Source organism: Panicum virgatum, chromosome 9N (assembly GCF_016808335.1).
Source record: "Panicum virgatum strain AP13 chromosome 9N, P.virgatum_v5, whole genome shotgun sequence".
NCBI lineage: Eukaryota > Viridiplantae > Streptophyta > Magnoliopsida > Poales > Poaceae > Panicum > Panicum virgatum.
In genome coordinates, this window is record NC_053153.1 from 50,305,893 (window position 1) to 50,326,310 (window position 20,418).

Sequence of the window (20,418 nt, forward strand, 5' to 3'; positions counted from 1 at the left end):
CCACTCTACTCGGTCATAATCCTTGCTCATGTCTAGTTTCACAGCAGCATAGTCATCCGCGCCATATCTTTTTGTTTGCGGGAAATGGGTGATTTCATAGGCAAGAGCCCAACTAGCTAGCTAGACGAGTTCCTCTAATGGATTTGAATAGTTTTGGTTTATTAGGGAAACGGCAAGTAACGTCTGTATAAAAGGAAGGGTGGAGGATATTTCATTGTCGTTTGGCACCACCGCCATCTATAGGTTAGAATACGGATGAGAATTGTCTCGTCGAAACTCGAAAGCCACTACGTTTTCACGAGCTTCTAAAAGATTGCGGCGATCAGGCGTTGGGTCTTCTTTGCCGCCTTGTGTTTCTCTTCGTACAAGGGTTGCAGTGAAAACCGTTGCTGCCACCGCCTCCATCAGTCAGTCATAAATATACAAGGTGCTAACACATGTCATAAAATGTTCCACCCCTCTCTACGTGTACACACAGTTGAACTGTTGAAGCACTATTGATATTGTTACAAGGTTTGCTGAGCATATATATACATATTACACGTACTGATAACAATGAGATAAAATTATGTTGGATCATACCTTTGTTTCCATTACACTAAGTGTTTAATACTCCCTCCGTTCCAAAATGTAGATTGTTTTGACTTTTCTAGATTCATATATTTTGCTATGTACCTAGACATATGTTATATTTAGATGCATAGCAAACACTATGAATCTAGAAAAGCCAAAACGACCTACATTTTGGAATGGAGGGAATAATAATGATCCATGAGTCTGCATAATTTTTCTAGCTGTTCGGTGGAAAAAAATTCGTTTATTGCTAGCATATTGTTCCCATAAGCCTTATCAAACCATCTCGCAATAGCATGTTTTTTTTCCTAAGAAAGTGATACATAATTTATGACTTTCGAAATTATATATTAGGAGTCATCCAAAATCCAAATAGGTGCCTAGATCACTGCAGGACCTCTAGCTCCCATATAGTCGAGGAACTCCACTGGAAGAGGAGAGAGAAGGGGTGTATATATGGAATAAGAAAAAAACAAAAATGATGTGAATGTGGAGTAAGAGGCGGAAGAAGGATAGAGCCAGTGGCGGAGCTGGGATTTAAATTGAGGGGGGCTCATTTTCCTTTCTTCTTCCTCCCTCTTTCCTTTTTCTTCTTCTTCCTCCTCCTTTCTTCTTCCTCTTTTTCACTCATGCTTGAAAAATGTTGGGAGCTCCATGAGTTCTATGGGAGTAGGGGGGCTAGAGCACCCCCAGCACCCCCTGGCTCCGCCACTGGATAGAGCCACCTATAAACATGTAACATGTTATGTATCCTCTATGTATTTGGCTAGAGGTTGAATATGGAAACATATTACCAAGTTCTCATTACACTATCTAAAGTTCTTAACTAGAATACTCTTGTCACAATGAAGCTCTAATAACTAAAATATTGTAACTTAACAAAAAAAATATAATATTTGAATAGGAAATATTTACAAGCTAATTATTGCAAGTTTGGAAAACCCCACGTGTGCAACTGTATATGATTAACACCATCTTCATGGCTATCGATTTCTCAACACCAGTATGGTGTGGTCCAAGGAGGCCAGCAGTTTAGCACAGTACTATGTTCGATGTTCACCGGAGGACTGGGCGAGTAGTAGGTGAACCCAGTCCATAGAGAACCCGGTCCACCGAGCGAAAACAGAAAGGCGTGGGGATTGCTTATAAAAGCCAAGGCATCACATCCGTGCCGCAGCTTTGCTCGCTTTAATCCTGCCCCTTTATCCACCGCCACCTAATTCCAACAAATTTCGATCTCCATCGATCGATCGATCCCTCCCGAACCCGACCCCCATGGCCTCCGACGCCGCCGCCGCCGAGCCCTCCTCCGGCGACACCCAGCGTCCCCCGCGCTACGCCATCGGGTACGCGCTCGCGCCGAAGAAGCAGCAGAGCTTCATCCAGCCGTCGCTGGTGGCCCGCGCGGCGGCGCGGGGCATGGACCTCGTCCCCGTGGATGCGGCGCGGCCCCTGGCGGAGCAGGGCCCCTTCCACCTCCTCATCCACAAGCTCTACGGCGACGGCTGGCGCGCCCAGCTCGAGGCCTTCGCCGCGCGCCACCCGGCCGTGCCCGTCGTCGACCCGCCCCACGCCATCGACCGCCTCCACAACCGCATCTCCATGCTCCAGGTCGTCTCCGAGCTCGACCACGCCGCCGACAAGGACCGCACCTTCGGCATCCCCAGCCAGGTCGTCGTCTACGACGCCGCCGCGCTCGCCGACTCCGGCCTCCTGGCCGCGCTCCGCTTCCCGCTCATCGCCAAGCCCCTCGTCGCCGACGGCACCGCCAAGTCCCACAAGATGTCCCTCGTCTACCACCGCGAGGGGCTCGCCAAGCTCCGCCCGCCGCTCGTGCTCCAGGAGTTCGTCAACCACGGCGGCGTCATCTTCAAGGTCTACGTCGTCGGCGGCCACGTCACCTGCGTCAAGCGCCGCAGCCTGCCAGACGTGTCCCCCGGGGACGACGCGTCCGCCGAGGGATCCGTCTCCTTCTCTCAGGTCTCCAACCTCCCCAACGAGCGCACCGCGGAGGAGTACTACGGCGAAAAGAGCCTCGAGGACGCCGTCGTGCCGCCCGCCGCATTCGTCAACCAGATCGCGGGTGGCCTCCGCCGCGCGCTTGGCCTACAACTCTTCAACTTCGACATGATCCGGGACGTCCGCGCCACCGGTGACCACTATCTCGTCATTGACATCAACTACTTCCCGGGCTACGCCAAGATGCCGGGATATGAGACTGTCCTTACTGATTTTTTCTGGGAGATGGTATGTAAGGAGGATGATGTGGTCCAGGAGGAGAAGGGGAGAAACCATGTCTCGGTGAAATAAGACGATGGTTTGATTGCAAAACTGCAAGTGTCTTGGGAATGCTGCTGGTTCTGGATGCAGAATTTGATGAGGGGATTTAGTTGGGTTTCAACCGGCAGCATGTGGAGGACCTGCGCCGTGCTGTGTAAATCCTTTCTCCTAACTCTTTCCATACCAGTTGTTTAGGTATCTTGCTGTTTTTTCTTGGGAAGTCTGTTCATCTAGTTTAGTCTGTCAGAACAAAAGAGAGGGACATAACTCAATCCGGAATTCTAATGAGAAATGTGCTCTCCATATGCAAGCCTTCTGTTCTTGAGCAATGGATGAATAGCAATCCAATGTCAGTATCCATTCCTGCAGCTCAAAAAATGCAGGGGTAGCTTCTTTAATCAAACCCAATTGCCTTGTGCTTTCTGTGCCTAACTGGAAATTTGAAACTACTTTTGTTAGTTAAAAGCAAGAATCTAGAGAATGCATCAGTATCATTCACGATCAAATGCCAACCCATGTTGTGCCTATCCCAATCCTAGTGGTACTGCAGTGGCGTGTGGTGATTATTTCTCATTATATAGTGGATCACCATGCATCTGTTTGTCCTTTTGATGCTACCGTCTTATTTGCATGTGGAATCACGGTAGAAACTCTTTGTTATGGCACCGGTTCATCAACAGCTATTGTTATATGCCCACAAGGTTGAATGTGTGGCAAAAGAATTACCTGTGCCACTTGTTGATTTTTTGTTGATAGATTTGGTCATAGACCAGAGAAAAATAGTATATCAATTCACAAGAATTAACAGAGTGCACTTGCGCCAGTTGTTTGAGTGTTTACCTCTTTTGAAATCTTGGCCTATCAGCATGGGGTATTACTCGTTATGGTGCAAAAAGTTGTATAGCAACAATCCGTGCCTTTTTAGTCCTTCATAATACAGATTGTTTCAAGTTGGTATGTGTTCCTATTTTTCTTATCCGTATTTTGTCGACATAAGCTGATTGATGCACACATCATTCCTTAATATTCTGGCAAGTTTCATGTTCATATTTTCTTTATGGGGTGTGGTTGGAGTTGAAAAATAGTATTTTTGCAAGGATTAATAGTTGGGAAGGATTTAGCAGCCACATTACGTCATTGATATCTTCTGTTAGTTCCTTGAATCAATTGCAGCAGTAGTAGTGAGCAAAATAAAAAATTCTAGACTGCCTAAATGGTACTGCGACTTTTTGTTCGTTTTGCATTCTAAGTGTATTGTAATGTAGAAATTAATAATAGGCCTTGAGAATCCTATTTTTTACTGGAGGGCTGCAATATTAACATTCCTGGAGTTATTAGGATTTTGGACTCCGAACATATGAGCTTCATTTAGGGGACTGTCATCAAATATGATATTAACAAGCTAACATCTAGTTTACCATCCTTGTGAACTACAGTTTACCATCTCTAGTTTGTAATCTTCTTGTGTTCCTTATCACCTCATCTTTCTATCTTATTTCTGGACCTAAGTCCATTCCTGCTAGTTGAATAAAAAATCGTAGGGTGAATTTTTACATTCCATTTTCAGAGCCATGAATTGGATTGCACAGTGACAGTAGTCACTCTTTCCAGTTCTAAGCAATGGGGAAAAACATTAGGAAATGGCCTTGCTTGTATGTTGCTGCGAATGGTCCAAACAAATTACTTGCAAACTCGGCAATTTATCATGCTAGTGCCCCTGCCATAAAACTGGATCCCTATATGTTGGTGAGGAGAATGCATCTGGATTTAGTTGTGTCAAACTTGGCACCAGTTAACTCACATTATACAGTATACTCTAGGATGCAATTTCACGAGCCTTGTTCCCCTGGATGGCTGAATATCAGTTACTTCTCTGTTTCCAGCAGTTTAGCCGCCTGGCTGTCTCAGTTCTGCTTTGGATATGGTAATATGCAGATTATGTTTAGTCAGTACCTGTCTCAGATCAATGGTCTTTGCTGACATTGGGATGGATCCTCCATTGCTGATGTGTTACTACTTCTCTATAAAGTTTTTGGATTTTTTTTATTATGCACAGTACTGCGTATCAACATGTCTTAATTTACAGAACAGAAAGCAATACCTCTGTGGAAGTTGGTGCTTTCTGGAGTTCCATTTTCAGCTGAGTTTCGAATGTGAGAAATTGAGTCTAGGCCGATGAGTTGTCCTAGATATAGGTGGTTTCAGGTGGTGACCTGAGATCCGAATACATCTGTAACAAACCGATATCGGTCGTCAGCCTCCTCTTGTGGCAGTGGTGGTTGGAAAGAAACAGGGTACGGGAGGGAGAAAGAACGAGACTGGCAGATGACTTGGCGTTTATCAGTAGCCAAAATGCTCATGAATACCTAAACATTTCAGCACAGGAGGTGGGTAGGGATGAAAACGGTCGGAATTGGTATCATAATACGGAAAATGCTGATGGTCAGTATGTAATTTTCCTATATTTATGAAACTAACAAAATCAAATACAGTGTCGGTTGGTACGGGGCCGTCCCACTTTCATCCGTAAAGGTGGGAGGTGCGAGGGAGAAGGAACATTGGTGCTGACCGGCCGATAGGGGATCAGCTGAAGATCAACTGTGATGTGTGATGGGGCATATCATCCTACGTCGGGTGACGGAGGTTGGGGGATGATGCTGGTGAAGTGGCTCGAGCAGGTGCATGGAGGAGTTCATGCCTTCTTGATGCTTTTCATGCGGAAGTAACAGCATGCTGTGAAGGAGTCAGGGTGGCAGCAGAATGTGGGATGGGGAATGCGGTGATCGAGACAGACTCGATGATGTTGAAACAAGCTCTTCAATCGGATGACTTCCGCCTGGCAGCAACGGGAGGCTTGATCTACGAACTGAAGATGCTTTTTCATTTCTGTAACTGTGCTTCAAATGTGCCCACGGCACGGGACAGTACGCCGCCAGGTGTGGAGATGATGGTGGCCAGCGATCTCGCTGCGTCGTTACGTTAATGGAAAGTACTTTAACACTAAAAAACATTTCTTTTCTGTTTTACCCCTGTTGGTTGTCTTGCCAGTAGTAAATAGCAATGTCGCTGGATTGATATGCATATGCCTTATTACGTTTAATTGGTTTGGCGGCTATGGGCATCTCTCGACTGCTCTCGGTGCATAGTTCGCTCTCTCTGTTGCTTTCGGTGCATAGTTCGCTTTCTGTTGGCGGCTATGGGCATTTCTTTTCTCAGTTTGTTTCGTACTCTAGAGCGGTTTGCTAGCGCCCCAGGCTCTCAGCTTGCCGCGAGCAGTGCGCTGCAGACAGGTTTCCATGAAATTCTGAGCATCCTGAATTTATGAAAAGGTTTGCCTCCCTTGCCCGCGGAGCTCGATATCTCTGCGACCTAGCTGCCTTTCCTTTTCCACCCAGATCAGAGGATAATGCTCTTTGTGATGCCTAGAGCATTTCTAACGGACTACCAATAATAGTGCTCCCCTGTAACTTGTTTTATGGATTTTTGAGGGCCCCTGCTGCTGCAGTCATTCTCAAACAACTTTGGAAATGTACAATGACTGATCTGATCTAGATCATTGTTGCACAAATCTTTAGAGAAGGCAGTAAAAGAAAGAAATAGCGCCGGGCGCTTGTGTTCGGGTTCATATGAACGGGCTCACCGGCACACATTATACCACTTCTCCGTTTCCCAAAATAATCACACCAGATAGATCGTCATGCATTTCCCCTTTCAAAGTCACTACATCGCGCGATGCATGCGTGGGTGCCTAGTAGCAAGTATCAACCAATATGCAACCTCCTGATCTTCTTCCAAATGCAACCATTTATTCATGATAAACCAAGTGATTGCATTTTCCTTGTGTGGTGGGTGCGGAAGCGCACGGGAGACAGCTCGCCTGACGAGCCGTCGTCGAGCCCAAGAGACGGAGAAGTTGCTTTTTGCCGTGCATGTACCGAGGATTCAGATGATACAGCTCTATTAAGATGATCCAGCTCTACTGATCTCTTCACAATTCTTAGTGATCTCTTCATAATCTAACTTAATTTTTATATATTTTTAACTTAAAATTATATAAGATTGGAGCCTGATTCTTAAATTATCTAAGCTAAATTTTAACATCCTTCACCACCCCTATGCACGATTGGCTTGTCCAGTTTTGTGCCGGACTCGTTTGTGTAATTTGGGTGGAAGTTTAAGATTTAGAACGATTTTAGAGAACGGGGTGGATCCCACCAAATTCATTCATTCAGAAGCTTTTTGCAAGCTCAAAAAACAATAGGTCGAGCATAGTTTTACTACAAATCAGGTTTCCAGCATAGATCAGGGGTGTTTGATTCCTAGCCACACTATGCCACTTCTAACCTTAGGTAAGTTTGATTAAGTTGGTAGGTGTTTGGTTGGTAATCAAGGTTAAGCAAGATTCTTTTAGGCTTTATATGCCATAGGCGAGAAAAAGTGTGGTAAAATTTCCTTAGGTAAGAAAAAGTGTGTCGATTAAATTCTTTGTCACTCTTTGTCACAGCTGCTACATTTAAGTGTGGTAAAATGTGAGTTTTTTCAGACGGTTTTTCATAAAAAAAAATAGGTAATTTGCACCTCCAGATCTTTTCTTCAAGTAGCAGGCGAGGCGGGAACGGTGGCAACACCTCGAACATGATATCGTGTCTGTACTTCCATCGAGGAAGTGACTGTAGTAATTGTGCCAAATGTTGTGGCCTTCGGCACCAGATGATAAAAGCACTTTGTTTTGCTCCAATATCCCATCTAAACTTGTGGAAAAACCTATGATTGCTTCATGTTTGCAATCATGCGTGCCACAACATCACGAAAGTTTAAAGTTTATATCACACTGATAACTACTGCGGCCATGGAAATGGGCGTAGCAGAGACATCCGCCCTGCAACCATTTCTGTTTCCAAACCTTGTATGCATGATTTGTTCTACAGCTTCATGCTTTTTACAGCTATAAACACACCAATTGATCATCCATTTCCCCTGACAGTCGCAACATCGCGATGCATGTATGAGTGGACAGCAGCAAGTACTAAGATCTTGTTTAGTCTGCGATTTTTTTTGAATTTTAGCACTGTAGCACTGTCGTTGTTATTTGACAATTAATGTCTAATAATAAATTAATTAGGTTTAAAAGATCTGTTTCATCGTTTATAGTTAAATTATGTAATTAATTATTTTTTCAACTATATTTGATGCTCCATGTATGTGTTCAAATATTCGATGTGATTGATATTGTAGGATAACTTTTGGGAACCTAAACCATTCACGATCCACTTTTGCAGGGGACATGTGGCGTGAAGTTGCCTTTGACTAGCTCGAATTTAAAGGAGCACAAAATCCATCAGCAATGTAGTACGGTACACTACTCTAGGATTATCCACCTCATATAAGAGATAGCAAAAAGATTACCTCTTCATTAATTTATCTTATATTACATTGTTCAAAGCATGTTGGGTCCGCAACCTCACTCTCATTAATAAAGTGGGATGCCCACTTTTTCGCTTTGTGATCCGCACCCGTCGTACTTTATTTTTATCCTTAAAAATATATTCAATTTTGATCATCAAAATTCTTTTCTCTATACCCAGTTCTTCCGTACCCATTATACTCTATATCACATCCTCTATACCAACTACTGCTGCTGGGACCCACGCATCAGATTTTTTATTCTTTTTCTTCCTCCTCCTCTCTTCTCCACTCACCCCATCCCCCAGTCCCCACCGGCCACACTGTGCACATCTAGAGGTGTCAATTGGTGACCTTTATGTGTCCCTCCAACCCTCTTTAGTTTAAAATTTTGTACTAGTTTTTCAAATTGAGATCTCATTTTGAAGAGTTAGAATAAAATTTTAAACTGAATAGGTGCACCTGAGGGTCTCCAATTTGCACCTCTACGCACATCCTCCCTCCTCCCTCACCGTGCCAGCCCTCCTCCCTCCTCGTTCCTTCCCTCCCTCGCCGGATCTGCACGAGTCCATGGCGGTGGCCGGATGCGTGCGGCCCTCGTCCCTCGTCGCGCCGGCCCTCCTCCATCCCGCTCCCCCACCGTGCCAGCCCTCCTCCCACCCCCTCCCTCACCGGATCCACATGGGGCCATGGCGGCGGAGAAGGCGGAGGCCCACGTGTGGCCATTGTGGCAACGAAGGTGGTGGGTCCATGGTGGCTGCGGCAAGTTCCGCACGGGGCCATGGTGATTCGTCCCTCCTCCTCCCCCGCCGGCACACCCCTCCTCGCGGCGGCGGCCCTCCTTGTGGCGGCGGAGGGCTCCTCGAGGCGGCCCTCTTCGCGCTATAGTATTTGGTCCTCGTCACTCGAGGCAGCAACTTAGAATAAACATTACTTTACAGCAAAGCAAATGAAAAACAAAGATGGCAATAAGCGCCCCGTTCGGATGCCCTGAATGGGCTGGCTGGCTGGTCCTGCCCTCTCACAAAAAAATCAGCTGCTACAGTGCCTGTCCTCTCAAAAAATCAGCTGCTACAGTACCAGCCAGAAAAAATCACCCATCCGAAAGGGCTGAAGATTGAGCCTCCCCTACTTCTAATCACCATTATTGTAGTGCTGATTTTACTCACGCCGCATCTTCCAGACTCCATCTCATTCTAAAACACTAGCATTATCCATCGCATTCTAGCATCATGCATCTCATCGCCATTGCTATATATGAGCAAGCAACGTTGATGATAATGCTTTTCTAGTGCCATGCTCATTATTGCTATCTGCACCATGCATTTCATTCTAAACAAAGATCTTTTGCACTTGTTGAAAGAAGTCTATTTCGACTTATTTTGACCGTCAACTATAGCGCAAAATAAGAGCATAAAAGGGAATAAATGCTAGCATAGAATGATTTATTAATAAATTCCACAGATGCCGGTCTGAAAATGTGTGTAGTTGAATTTGAGCTAAAAATATAGAAAACTAGGAAGAATGATCCAAAGTATAAATGCTCGACCAAGCACAAGGATTAAAAGAGCCCACTTGACAGCCACACATGAGAAGAAACACAACCATAAACAAGGTGACACACCATCAATCAATGGGAATATCTTCTCGACCAATCAGGCGCGATTACAAGGATCCACGGGCCCACCAGAACACCTAAACCGACATAAGAACAGCCGGGGCAGGCACAACTGACCATGGGGCCCACCTACCAGTCTCCCAGGGAAAGACGGAGGCAAACGGGGACACGTGGCGATCGGTCGAGCACCATGCTCGTCCGACCATGACGTGGCGCCACCGACTCTCTCCTTTGGCGTGCAGCTTCCTGGGTGTTTTCGTAAGGCGGTTCCAAATGCCTCCCTGCTAATTCACTACGTCTTGTTCACCCCTATAAATATGAGGGGAGCGGGTAAGAATAGGAGCATCTCACACTTCCACTCTCTTCTCTCTTTTAGAGTTTAGAATCTTGGGGTAGAGGTATGCCGGAGGGGCGCCGGAATGTCGGCTCTCTTCTCCATCTTGTATCTCTACGAGAGTGAGGGGGAGTCGGGGTCGGTGTCGGTTGGCCCCCGGCGCTCTTCTCCAGTTTGTACCTCGACGGATGCTTATCAATCATAGTAAGTGTTCGTGACCTTTTCTTTGCTTTATTTTCTAAATTAAGTAGAGCTCGGGTAAGTAGTGCTAAGGAGTAGTACTAAGAATTACTGTCGAAACCACTAGTTGTTTAGGGGATTAATAGTCTGCTAGTTTAGTGGATGCCTCTATAGTAGAACTCAGGATAGAGAAGGATGTTCCTGATCAGCTCTAGAGTTAGTAGAGGATAGTGTAGACGTGGTGTTGAGACTAAATTCTACCTGTTGATTGTTGCACCTCCCACGATTTGTAGAAGTAGTCTGCAGGTGGTGACAGCCCTGTTTAGAGCCCAGTAACCGTCTATGTTCGCTTGTGTGAAAGTAGCCTATGCCAGAACTTCTAGTCTGAGCAGACGAAGATGGCGCCCGAAGTAAATAACTAGTTGCTCTATCTTACCTTTTCTGAACCTTAGAAGTCCTCTCAACCCCTTATCTCTTCTGTAGTGTGGTGTCCTTAGACGAATTCATGTCTTAGATAATATACTCATGCTCCCTGTGGATACGATACCCAGAAATACTCTTGGGTGAAATCTCCGACGATTTCGTGCGCTTGCGAATTTTATTCGTGATGCTAAGAAGTGTCAACAAACTTTCTAATGCCGTTGCCGGGAACTAACAAACCTAGTAGTGACGCTTGAAAACGTCAACAATCCTCTAACCAAGAAAAAGGGCTAGCGGGCTAGCACTACACTTGACTTGATGGATGCAAAATGAAAGGTTGTGGGACTAAGAGGTTACAACCCATGAACTGAGATCATGAGGACGTAGTGAGTAGTTAGACCTACACTAATTTTCTTTTCCCCTTCACTGAATATTGCTACATGCTGCAAATCTGCAGAGTTGGGAGGGGTCATGGCCCTTGTTGGCCACCCCTGGCTCTGCCACTAATCCTCAAGTCTTTGGTATGTATGTAGCATGCAGCCTTCCTCTTTGAGGTTGCCTGCCGGAATCCATTAGAATTACTCATCTTTTCCACCACTTTGAGCTCCACGGTTCATATTATCTAGAGTGCATTGTTTGCCTCCAATATCCTATTCCCGGGAAATCTACTAGTATCACCGCGTTCATAATATCTAGTCACAATATAACACTAACATGAGGATAGGGACTTACATTTCGGTCATATATATTGCGAACGCTATATTATATATAGCCTTTCTACAAGCGTATGTCCATTTGTATTTCGAACTCAATCTTCAATTCATAATATTTTGATGAGTGTGAATGACATAACATCAATTTCTCAACCTGAAACTTTTCCCCATGGCTAGGTTCATTTCTCATGTGTTTTATGAGCATCTTGTCTAGTTCTTGTTGTTTGAGCTTGTGATTCATAATATTGGCGTGCTAGCGGCGAGAGAGAGAGAGCAGAAGGATATTTCTCTGGTGCGAGAAACCGCGAGGTGATATAGACCCATAAAGTTATGGTTGATCTGCAGAGCTGCTCGGCCACGTGGTCTGGCAACAAGCTGAGACGGCCGTATTAGCGCCCCGACATCCGAGAAGATAATCTCCTATCACACGGTCCATGCAACACCCAAAGTTAGTATTAGCAACATAGAAATTTAACATATGCAACATCGAAAATCAGTTTTTGCAACATCAAAAGTATATCAAATTTTTTTATTATCCATCCATCAGTGATGAGAGAAAAAAAGCCGCAACATCTGTTTTATGTTGCATGGAATATTATAAATCTCTCGATTCAACATCCAGTTAAAACACTTGCAACATACATATGAAACACATACATCATCGCAACATCCAGATCTATTTTTACAACATCCACCTGAAATACTTGCAACATCTATAAAATATTTGAAATATGTGAAATTACTCTTGCAACATGCAACAAACCCTAACAACAAATAGAGGATGATGGCGAGCGGGGAGCTCGCTGTCGGGGAGGTCGCGTCGTTAGGGAAGCTTGCCGCCGGGGAGGTCACACCATCGGGGGAGCTCGTGTGGCCTCATGCGCCGCCTCCCCAGAGCTTTATTGCGGGGTCACGCCGCCGGCAGGGCGAGCTCGAGCTCCAGCGCGGGTTGCGCCGCTGGCTAGGTGAGCTCTCCCCCGCGTCTGCGCCCGGCCACGCGAGCTCCACCGTGCGAGCCTTGAGCTCCGTTGCCCCCGCCGCACCGCCGCGGCCGCAATCGAGCAGGGGTGGGCGAGCCGCAGCCGGTGGAGCAGGCTGGTGGGGCCGCGCGGAGGCGGGAGCAGGCGCTGCTGAGAAGGGCATCCGACGCGAACATCCTATCTATAGCATCCCCGAATTTGTGGATATTTAACTATTTGTCATCCTTACAGATTGTACCGGTTCGTTTCCTATCCTTTCAACTAAATGACATTATTTGTTTGCCAGCTTCCTGTTGCTTTCTGTTGCCGAAGTTAATATTTTGCCAATTTCGTTGACGTGGCCATATCACCTTGCCAGCGTGTAAGACTCATGTTAAATGACCCATGTGCCCCTGTCATCTTCTTCCTCGTCACACCCCTTCCCTCCGTCGAACCACAAGCCTCAGCGCGCTCCGCCTTGTCCGTGCACCGCCTCGCGCGTGCATCACCTTATCCGCCTCGGAGACCTCGATGCCGCGCTACTCCTCGTGGAGTCCATGCGGGACACCGACCGCCCCGCCGTGGTCCCCTGCATCCTTATCAAGAAGCTCTGCGCCGCGGGCCGCCTCGACGACGCCGGACGCGTGCTCGGGGCATCCGAGCGCACGGGCACCGCCGACGCTGTCGCGCGCAACACCGTCGGCGCGGGGTACTGCCGCGCTTGGGCTGGCTCGCCGACGCGGAGCGGATGCTGTCCTACCACGCGGCGTCCGACGGCATGCCGCTGGCCCCCAACTCGTACACCAGCAGCACCCTGCTCCCAAGGAGTGGAACGATGCCGATGAGCTCGTCGCAGAGATGATCCGGAGCGGATGCCCCCGAAATGATCTCACGTTTGGTATGATGGTCCACTCCTTATGCCAGAACGGATTGGTCGACCGTGCAATGAGAGTTCTTGATCACAATGATCAGATGTCCAAGTGCGGGATTGTTTACAATGAAATCAGATGTCCGGAACGGAATGTTTACAATGAAATCATTAGTTGTGTTGCGGAGCTGGGGCGCGTGGAGGAGCCTCTTGATTTACTCAACAGTGCAAGCAAGGGGCATGCCGAGTGCACAAGCAAGGGCTGCGGGCTTGCTGCCAGATCTCCACGAGGACGAGATCTGCAAGGAACCGTGCTGCAGATGGGCAACAAGAGACGTGGGGCCGTTCATCGAGCTCCACCAGGGGAGAGCCGGGGCCGGGGGCGCAGGTGCACGGATGCGGCGGAACACGCTGAGGCTTGTGGTTCGTCGGAGGAAAGGGGTGCGTAGAGGAAGAAGAAGACGACGACGAGGTGGAAGAAGAACTGTGGGTCCCACTGGTCATAGAAGTTGGAGGAGAGAGAGCACTTGATACTGAGTTAAATCAGGGGCACACGGGTCATTTCACACGTCTTACGCGGCCAAGGTGACATGGCTCGATCTGGCGTGCCACATGGGTGAAATTGGTAAAATATTAGTTTCGGCAACAGAACGATGGCAAAATATTAGTGTTATTTGGAAGGATGGCAAACGAGCAGGTGCAATTCGTAAGGATAGCAAATAGTTAAATACCGCCCAAATAAGAAACGATGGAATCAAGCTCGATCCGCGTTGTCAGGAATGGAGGTGGTGGCCTCTCGTGGCCTATCTTGGAGGGATCATGGAGGCGGCAGGTTCAGCGTCCCATGGTCCAGCGCAAAGGTCCGAAACTCATGAATTTTACTCCATTGGGCTACAGATTTATTATTATTTTTTGATCAAAGCATATCTGTATTAAACGTTAAGGAAAACATACAAAGACCAGTACAACAGGTACACCGTACAAAGATACATGAGATAGCTGTACCACCCAATTAACACAAAGGGCCTCAACAAAATAGAAATTGCAATCAAGTCCCCAGACCCCATGTGCACCGAATGCTCCAGAAATCCCCACCAACAGGGATCGCCAGCTCCGGCCACCGCCGCCCAGATCAGAGGGAGCACCATTGCGCAAACGCTTTGATAGAAGCCACAGTAGACACTCGTTCCTAGGAACGAGATGAGGCTGAAGCCCGTCGGTCGGGGCCGCACCCCGAGCACCCTCGATCTGGATCGAACCACGACGACGATGACGACTGCCACCGCGGGAACCTCGAGCTCAATCCAACCACCTGTCTTCCGCAAAACCAGCAGTCACCTCCGTACCTATGAAGTAGAAAGCCGGCGCCCCCATCGCCCCTCGAGGACAACGAGCCGCCGCCAATAGACTCCTGTACAGGGACTCCACGCAGGGAGATCCTCCTCCACGAGCTCGCCGCCGGCACCGGAGTGAAGCACCGACGAGGCGAGGGAGAGCTCGAGAGGACCTTATTCCTTGACGCCGCCGCCGGAAACATAACCCTAACCCTAGAACTACTTGGAGTACCACCCCCAACCGGGAGGAGCACAGCGGTCTCCACCACCTCGCGAAGCCCAAAGGGCCATCGGAGGTGAGGAAGATCGCCGGCCCTGTCAGGCGGGGACCGACGTCCTTGCTTTCGCCGCTCTCAAACAGAGACCAGAGAGTTCGGGAGAAAGAAAGAGTCGGGCGAGACACCATTGGGCTACAGATTTGGGCCAACTTTTGGATTCGTAGATTTATTAATGGGTTCAAAATACTATCCGTTGGATTTATAGGCACGGGTTTGTTCCACAATATCCGAACATGGAAACTCATTGATTTTTTTGAACCCCATTCAATCTATTTACTTTATTTTGTGAATAGAATAAACTAACATTCATTCGACCTCACTTCTTATTTTGGTGAATCTTAAATGGTTTGGTGGCGGGTAGAGTGTTGCTACTTTGCAGTTGTAGTATTTATATATGCATACGATAGATTTGTGGTTTTGCATGGTATTATGATCATTTGAATATAGAACTTTTTATTTTTATTTGCTCTAGTAATTTTTAGTGAACAATGAACTTCTTCCTCATCATGCGTTTCTATATGTTACAAATTTGAGGCATATTATATTAAACTTGTTGATTATGATAAAAATTAGTAAAGTGTATATCCACACGCAAAATTCTAAACCAGTCATATGGATTTTTAATAGGTTTGGATATTTTACGAGACCTGCTCGGTGGCCGCGCCTATTGCCGTATTGCCCTATTCGCCCTGGAGGTGACAAGATCAAGCAGTACCCCCCGCTGCTGCTGCACAAGCACAAGGCCTTGTTTAGATGCATAATAAAATGAATCTATAAAGCACTGTAGCATTTTTATTTGTATTTGGTAATTATTGTCCCGCCATGGGTTAACTAGACTCAAAAGATCCGTCTCGCAAATTATAGACAAACTGTGTAATTAGTTATTTTATTTAGCTATATTTAATACTTCATATATGCGGTCAAAGATTCGATATGATGTGAAATCTTATAAAATTTTGAAGGGAACTGAACAAGGCGCAAGTCTCGCTGCTACCTGATGATTCCGGACCAAACGAGGGGTTAAGTGCTCTGTAGTGCACGGATATTCCACGAACCCTTCCACGAATTCATGAGATGTAGGATGCCCTGTATGTTGAGCTTTGACAATCTTTGCAAAGCTAACGTACATACATAATAGACATAACAATTGTTTTCTTCGCGTAATTGTTTTCTTCGCGTCCATGATAAAGGTTCAGACGAGCCAAAGTTTCAAGTTCACCATCGATCAATAAAAATACTGGTAGTCAACAGCTGCCTTTCCAATCGTTGCAGATCAATGATGCAATGAAAAGTGGAAAGTAAAACCAAAAGAATGCACTCTTCGTATAAACTTAACATTAGGAATTGAAGAACAAGGCACGGCGGTTCAAGCAACGATTTGCTCAATTCCATAACAGGCCAGGAAAAGGTACAGGCACAAGAATGTTTTCTTTGACAACATTATTTGAAGTCTATCAGCAGCTTCAGACGTAAAAGAACTGCAGCAGTTCCACGTTACTCGTTTCAATTCGACGGAAGGATCAGATCACCTGCATAAGGATGGGAGAAGACTGATGTAGTTATTCATGTAGTTCAACACACGACAATTATTTACCTTTGCTTGTCTATCCCATCATTACATTCTACAGATAGACAAGGATTTTCATGATGGATGGAGATAAATACACCAAGTATTGTCATGATAGATGGAACAGAGCAACTGACATTGTGAGAAGAATGACTACGGGTTCGCATGAAATGTGCAACAACCTGAAGTCATAAACAAACAAGAGATTGTTCGAACGAGAGATTGCACTCTGGCACCAATAAATTATATTTCTAGAAAATAAGACAATAAAGCTACCTCAAATATTCTGCAATAATTGCCCAGAATAGTAATATCTTCTTTCTTTTCATGCCAGGAGAATATTAAAGAAGATCGATTGATACAGGATGATATCCGTATAAATTTTTATTGATACTATTCTATGAAACCTAAGAATCAGGTAAAGACAAAGAGATACAAAGATGTTCTTGAGAAAAACTGATATCTACACAGCATGCACAGACTTTGCAGCTATATTTCTAGTCATTTAAGCTGTTCACAAGTACTGATGAGTATTTTCAGCTATTCAGTTTGTCCTTAGCTATGATCATCAGTGTTGGCATTAGTCTAAAAAAATCTTTAGATACTCTCCGTACAACACCACTCTGAAGCCCCCAGAGTCTTTCATGTAACCATTGTCCTACACTATCTCAGTACCACACTAGACCAGTTCCCCACCTATTACAGTCAACAATCAGTATAGCAGGGATATAACTAGGATACATAATGTCCCTATATTATTGACGAATATTGGAATATAGGGTATACCATAGGCCTAAATATGTGGGATATGGTATACCAAGTTTCCCCACCTATCACAATCAACAATCAGTATAGCTCAAAATTGACGAATTATGTTGCACCAGAGAGAAGATATATGATTAAAATCAGCATAAATACTAAGGTTGTAACACACATGGAAAATTCTAGTGAAAACACACAGAAAATAACCTAAGGTTGTAACATTGATAGAATTAATAGTTTACAGATAATCACTGTATATGGGTACAATCAAGAAATTTAGACATATAGTTATATCTCAGCTGTGTGATACACATCTTAGGTCCAGGCATGCAACCCCTAACAGGGTAATACTTCTGCCCACAAGTATCCAGTTCCCTTCCCAATTCAAGTGTAGTGCAATACCACGATTGCACAAATGATTTGCTAGAGGACATGAAGAAATCATGCTTTCAAAGGCTTAAATGCACAAGGCAGTTCAAACATACAAACAATTGAAATCTTCCTGCACTTATCCTTGTCCATTTAGAATTAATTCTATTATATTATACTCCATTTTATTTCTGGTTATCCGTTTCAGGTTACTACTGCCCCTCAAAAAATGTACGCACGGAGAGTGATTGCAATGTATTTCCAGCATCACAAATAACTTTGGAATCCATTTCCTTTCCACCACACAGATTACTGCATAACATTTACAGACAGGAAACCATTTCATTTGAAGCCGCGTTTCGTTTCAGCAGGCCTCACCTCTCCAATCCAGGAACAGCAGCACACGAAGCCGCAGCAGCAGAGCCGCTACTCCGCCTCGACGACCTTCTTGGGCTCTGCGCGCCAGAGAAGGAACGACCGAATCAACCAATCGATCAAACTCAACAGAGTAAACGAACGGACAAGACGAAGCATGAAGGGATCCAGACCATGGAGCTCGGGCGGGCGGGCGTCCTTGCCCCAGCCAACGCCGCGGGTGGCCTCGAGGTACTGGTCGACGAGGTGGCGGCACTTCTGGTGGTGGTTGACGCCCTCGATCCGGTAGCACCAGCGGAGGCGCTCCCGGATGATCTTGGCGGTCTCGATCTGGATCCACTTCTCCCGCACCAGGTGCTCCCGGTACTCAAGCATCGCCACCGGGTCCCCATACGGGTTCTTCGGGTCGAAGTTGTCCGGCGGCTGCTCGTCGAACTCAACCTTCGCCTTCCGCACCATCTTCTCCGCCCGCCGCCGCCGCTCGCTCGCTCGCTCCGCTTGGGTGGGGTCGTCTCGATCGGAGGGGAGACGAAGCTGAATGGGTCGATGAGCAGTCCATTTTGCCGAACCAGGCCTGTGGCTGACAGTCTGACACTGGTTCGATCCGGCCCAGGCCCAGTAGAGAAGTATAAGTGGGCCAAGGCCCAGCAGAGCGAAGTGTATGTTGGGCTCACACCGCTCTGTTTCTGCACAGATTCCGCCTCCGCCTTGGTGCCGGCGTCCACCGTCCTGATCCTCCCGCACCCGCCGGCGAGTCCAACTGATCCCCTCCCTTTGTTCGTTTTCGCCGGACGCGCACGCTCCCCCCCCCGGCCCCCTCTCCCCTCGCTCGCTCCCACCACCACCACCAGGCGGCCAAGGCAGCGACGATCCGACGCTTCCCCGTCCAACCCGTTGGCTCCCCGTCGGCGCGGCCGAGCTCAGAGGCGGGCCGCTGGTTCCGCCCAGTCGGAGCAGGCGGGAGTGGGCGTCGATGAGCTCCCCGGCGCGGTCGACCGTATCGGCGGCGAGCGGAGGCGCCGTCTCCGCCGCCGAAGACGTCGCGGACTCCATCGACGCGCTCTACCGCAAGGACGAGGCCGTGGCTGGTAAGACGCCTCCCTTCCTCGTGCAAACCCTATGCCTCTAGCGACTGACCGATTGGGGTCGGCTGCGCCGCGCAGAGCTCAAGTCGGAGGTGATGGAGGCGCTACAAAAGGAGGTGAGGTCGCTCGACGACGACATCTGGATGTTCGCCGCGCCGCGGTCACGCATCAACCTCGTGTCGAGACCCGGTAAGTCGGTAAAGTTTCAAGGCATTTCTCCTCGAATTGGTTGCAGTATGTACATAGTTTTATGATCTGTTGTTGTTTATTACTTAATCTGTCTATGGTCTAATTGAGTGTAGCACGGTTTTAGTGTTTTTGGTCAGCGTGCATTGTATGTTATGGATTCAATTGACTGATTGATTGTGCTGCTGCTAGGTGATGGTTGGGGTTTTGACTTACAGTTTTTATTTGTTCCCCGATGGGGGCATGTATCTATCAGGTGCTTACCTGCCCAAGCAGCAAGGGAAACTCGCGGAACTGGGCCAAGCATATAAGAAAACAAGAAATTTCTAGGGCATAGGCGTTGGTGGTTGCAACTTGCAAGAAGCCTACTACATGATGATTAATGCAGGCTGAGAATCCACTTATGTTCTGTAGTATTGAGGATGATTGGGTCCAGTTTAAAACCATTTAGTTGCTTCCTGATAATTCAGTTTCAGGCAGTGTTCATGACGTGTGCCTTTCTTATCTTCTGCATACTCAGGTTGCCTTGTTTTTCTCACATTCATCATCATGATTCATCTCTCTGATTTTTTTAAATAGGATGAAAAAAGACATCAAATACATTGATAAACACATCCACTGAACACTAAGTTTTGCTCCCTTTAGTCCTCACCATCACCTGATTGTACTCATATTATTTAGTGATCCTAATTGGTTATTCTAATACTCCTTGATTATACCTAACTTATCAAACAGCAATGAAAGGCCATAGACAGAAATTCATTTCCCAAACTTTCTGTTACTCCAACATACCAAATTGAACTTGACAATAAATGTGCATTGTTTTGATGTTATATTAGGCCATGTACCAGTGGTTTTGAAAGTTGTTTTGCTTAATTGACAGTGTCAGGGTGTTCTATACTGTTGCTGAAAGCAAGGCAGTGAGGCACTTGACAGTTAGATTAGCCTGTATGGCGATTCTTGGGTTTTCTATTATTTTCACTTCTTTTCTTTCTTTCGAATGTGAATGAATGCAGTAATGCACTTATATGCCATGTGGAACAATGCAAATGAATAAGGAAAATTGTAACTGTATCAGTAGCTTGATACCATGGTCCAGACTCCAGACTTTTCG

The 20,418-nt window shown here is 46.5% G+C and overlaps 3 protein-coding genes across 4 annotated transcripts; 2 read left to right on the forward strand and 1 right to left on the reverse strand.

Annotated features, from left to right (window-relative positions):
- The first annotated feature begins 1,751 nt into the window (after positions 1-1,751).
- LOC120692366 (inositol-tetrakisphosphate 1-kinase 1-like) lies at positions 1,752-3,285 on the forward strand. Its single transcript, XM_039975639.1, has one exon. It carries the CDS (start codon positions 1,849-1,851, stop codon positions 2,881-2,883), a length of 1,035 nt encoding a protein of 344 aa, XP_039831573.1. The 5' UTR covers positions 1,752-1,848; the 3' UTR covers positions 2,884-3,285.
- Positions 3,286-16,252: 12,967 nt separating this feature from the next.
- On the reverse strand, positions 16,253-18,591 carry LOC120690410 (NADH dehydrogenase [ubiquinone] 1 beta subcomplex subunit 10-B-like). 2 transcript variants are annotated; one of them, XM_039973049.1, is made up of 3 exons: positions 18,207-18,591; positions 18,037-18,113; positions 16,253-16,489 (listed from the first exon to the last, which is right to left on the reverse strand). In XM_039973049.1, exons 1-2 carry the CDS (start codon positions 18,490-18,492, stop codon positions 18,085-18,087), a joined length of 315 nt encoding a protein of 104 aa, XP_039828983.1. In that variant the 5' UTR covers positions 18,493-18,591; the 3' UTR covers positions 16,253-16,489; positions 18,037-18,084. The 2 variants fall into 2 exon arrangements, with proteins under 2 accessions (XP_039828983.1, XP_039828984.1); XM_039973050.1 differs by having other exon boundaries at positions 16,253-16,510; positions 18,207-18,589.
- Positions 18,592-18,721: 130 nt separating this feature from the next.
- Positions 18,722-19,848, forward strand: LOC120690411 (protein SAMBA-like). Its single transcript, XM_039973051.1, has 3 exons — positions 18,722-19,121; positions 19,197-19,307; positions 19,561-19,848. The coding sequence occupies exons 1-3, from the start codon at positions 19,007-19,009 to the stop codon at positions 19,632-19,634; spliced, it is 300 nt and encodes a 99-aa protein (XP_039828985.1). The 5' UTR covers positions 18,722-19,006; the 3' UTR covers positions 19,635-19,848.
- Positions 19,849-20,418: the final 570 nt, after the last annotated feature.

Excerpts from the sequence above, each read along its gene's own strand:
- LOC120692366 (XM_039975639.1), top strand. The coding sequence starts at position 1,849 with ATGGCCTCCGACGCCGCCGCCGCCGAGCCCTCCTCCGGCGACACCCAG.
- LOC120690410 (XM_039973049.1), bottom strand. The coding sequence starts at position 18,492 with ATGGTGCGGAAGGCGAAGGTTGAGTTCGACGAGCAGCCGCCGGACAAC. Across the intron at positions 18,114-18,206 it reads CCGCCCGCCCGAGCTCCATG|AGCCCAAGAAGGTCGTCGAG; the intron begins GTCTGGATCCCT and ends TCTGGCGCGCAG.
- LOC120690411 (XM_039973051.1), top strand. The coding sequence starts at position 19,007 with ATGAGCTCCCCGGCGCGGTCGACCGTATCGGCGGCGAGCGGAGGCGCC. Across the intron at positions 19,122-19,196 it reads CAAGGACGAGGCCGTGGCTG|AGCTCAAGTCGGAGGTGATG; the intron begins GTAAGACGCCTC and ends TGCGCCGCGCAG. Across the intron at positions 19,308-19,560 it reads CAACCTCGTGTCGAGACCCG|GTGCTTACCTGCCCAAGCAG; the intron begins GTAAGTCGGTAA and ends TGTATCTATCAG.